The sequence below is a fragment of the Calidris pugnax genome, unplaced genomic scaffold (genome assembly GCF_001431845.1).
Source record: "Calidris pugnax isolate Ruff unplaced genomic scaffold, ASM143184v1 scaffold272, whole genome shotgun sequence".
NCBI lineage: Eukaryota > Metazoa > Chordata > Aves > Charadriiformes > Scolopacidae > Calidris > Calidris pugnax.
In genome coordinates this window covers 827,931-829,361 of record NW_015091016.1, presented here as the reverse complement: position 1 = coordinate 829,361, position 1,431 = coordinate 827,931, and the positions used below count along the sequence as shown (strand labels likewise).

Here is a 1,431-nt window from a genome sequence, read left to right as displayed (position 1 = left end):
GGCGGTGGCGCAGGCGGTACCCCCCACCGCAGGGGTCCTGGCAGGGTCCCCAGGGACCCCAAGGGCTCCAGAGGCAGAGATCTACGGGAAAGGGGTGTCACCCACCTCCGTCCCCGCACCCCCAGCCCTCTGCAGCCCCCCTCCTGCCCCCCGGTACCTTGGCAGAGGTGGGGGTCTGGGCAGAGACGCTGCTGCCGCAGCTCAGCCAAGCAGGTGGCCCCATCGCCGGCCCAGGGCAGCCCAGTTTGGGGGTCCAGGCAGGTTCTGTAGCGATGCTGCACCGCGGCCAGGGCCGGGACCCCCACTGCTGTCCCCTCCGCCGGGGTCCCCTCCAGCGGGGTCCCCTCTGTTGGCCACAACTGGCCCAGCTGGGCCAGGGTGCCAGGCTCCAGGGCAGCCAGGGGCAGGCAGGGGCCACAGGGCGTCCACTCCGACCAGGGGGTCAGCGGCAGCAGCCCTGGGGGGGACCCCACTGTCCTGTCCCACCATCCCACCAAACCACCCTCCCACCATCTCATCCCACCATCCCATGGTCCCACCATCCCATGGTCCCACCACCCGTCCCACCGCGGCGTTGCCCACCGTGGCAGGGCTGTGTGTTGCACTCGGCTGTCTCCTCGGTGCCGGTGTCCCCGCAGGGCTCCCCCCCAGTGCTCTCCTGGCACTCGCGGTGCCGGGTGGTGTTCCCACCACCGCAGCTTCGGGAGCACGGACCCCAGGGTGACCAGGACCCATAGGAGGAACACGTCGAGGCCGGGCAGGACAAGGTCCCGTTCCTGCAGGTGCTGCATCGGGGGGACACCGGCATCACCACCCCACGCAGGGGCTCCACCACCATGTGCCCCCACCACAGGACCCCCTGGTTGTGGCACCCACCAGTTGTGGCACCCCAGTTTGGTGACCTGCCCCGACCACAGCTCCCGGCTGCCGTTGGCCATGGGCAACCCACAGCGGCATTCGGCCACGGCCACGCACGCCCCGTCCTGCAGCAGCTGCCCCGGGGGGCACCGGCACCCTGTGGGGGGCAGAGAGAGCGGGGACGCACCCGTGGGTGCTGCGGGTGGTCGGGGTCTGCACTCACCCTGGCAGCCCTCGCTGCTGCACTGCAGGGTCCCGTTCTGGCACACGCTGGGAGGAGACAAGGAGGTGAGCACCCACCAACCCCCGCCCCACAGCCCCCACCTCACGTGTGGGGCTGCCCCCCAACCCCTGCTCACCACTCCTTGCAGCCCAGGAGGACGGTGTCGCCAGCAGCCAGGGTCTGGGGGTCCCCCTGCCCCCCGGGGTGCAGGCAGTCGCACTGGGTGGGGGGCACACAGCCCCCAGCCTGCTCCAGCAGCCCCTGCCGGGATGGGGGGGGGGGTAACAGGGGGGGAGGTGCTGGGCACCCCCCCACCCCCCCCCACCCCCCTTGGGTGCCAGCTGGGCACC

General features: G+C 72.2%; 1 protein-coding gene across 1 annotated transcript in view; it reads right to left on the bottom strand.

Annotated features, from left to right (window-relative positions):
* SSPO (SCO-spondin) overlaps window positions 1-1,431 on the bottom strand; it is a 54,204-nt gene that overhangs the window by 7,408 nt on the left and 45,365 nt on the right. Inside the window, exons 56-59 of the mRNA XM_014955736.1 lie at window positions 1,218-1,342; window positions 1,082-1,128; window positions 158-457; window positions 4-81 (exon numbers count right to left, since the gene is read on the bottom strand). Coding sequence (XP_014811222.1) covers window positions 4-81; window positions 158-457; window positions 1,082-1,128; window positions 1,218-1,342 — 550 coding nt within the window. The remainder of the gene's footprint in view (window positions 1-3; window positions 82-157; window positions 458-1,081; window positions 1,129-1,217; window positions 1,343-1,431) is intronic.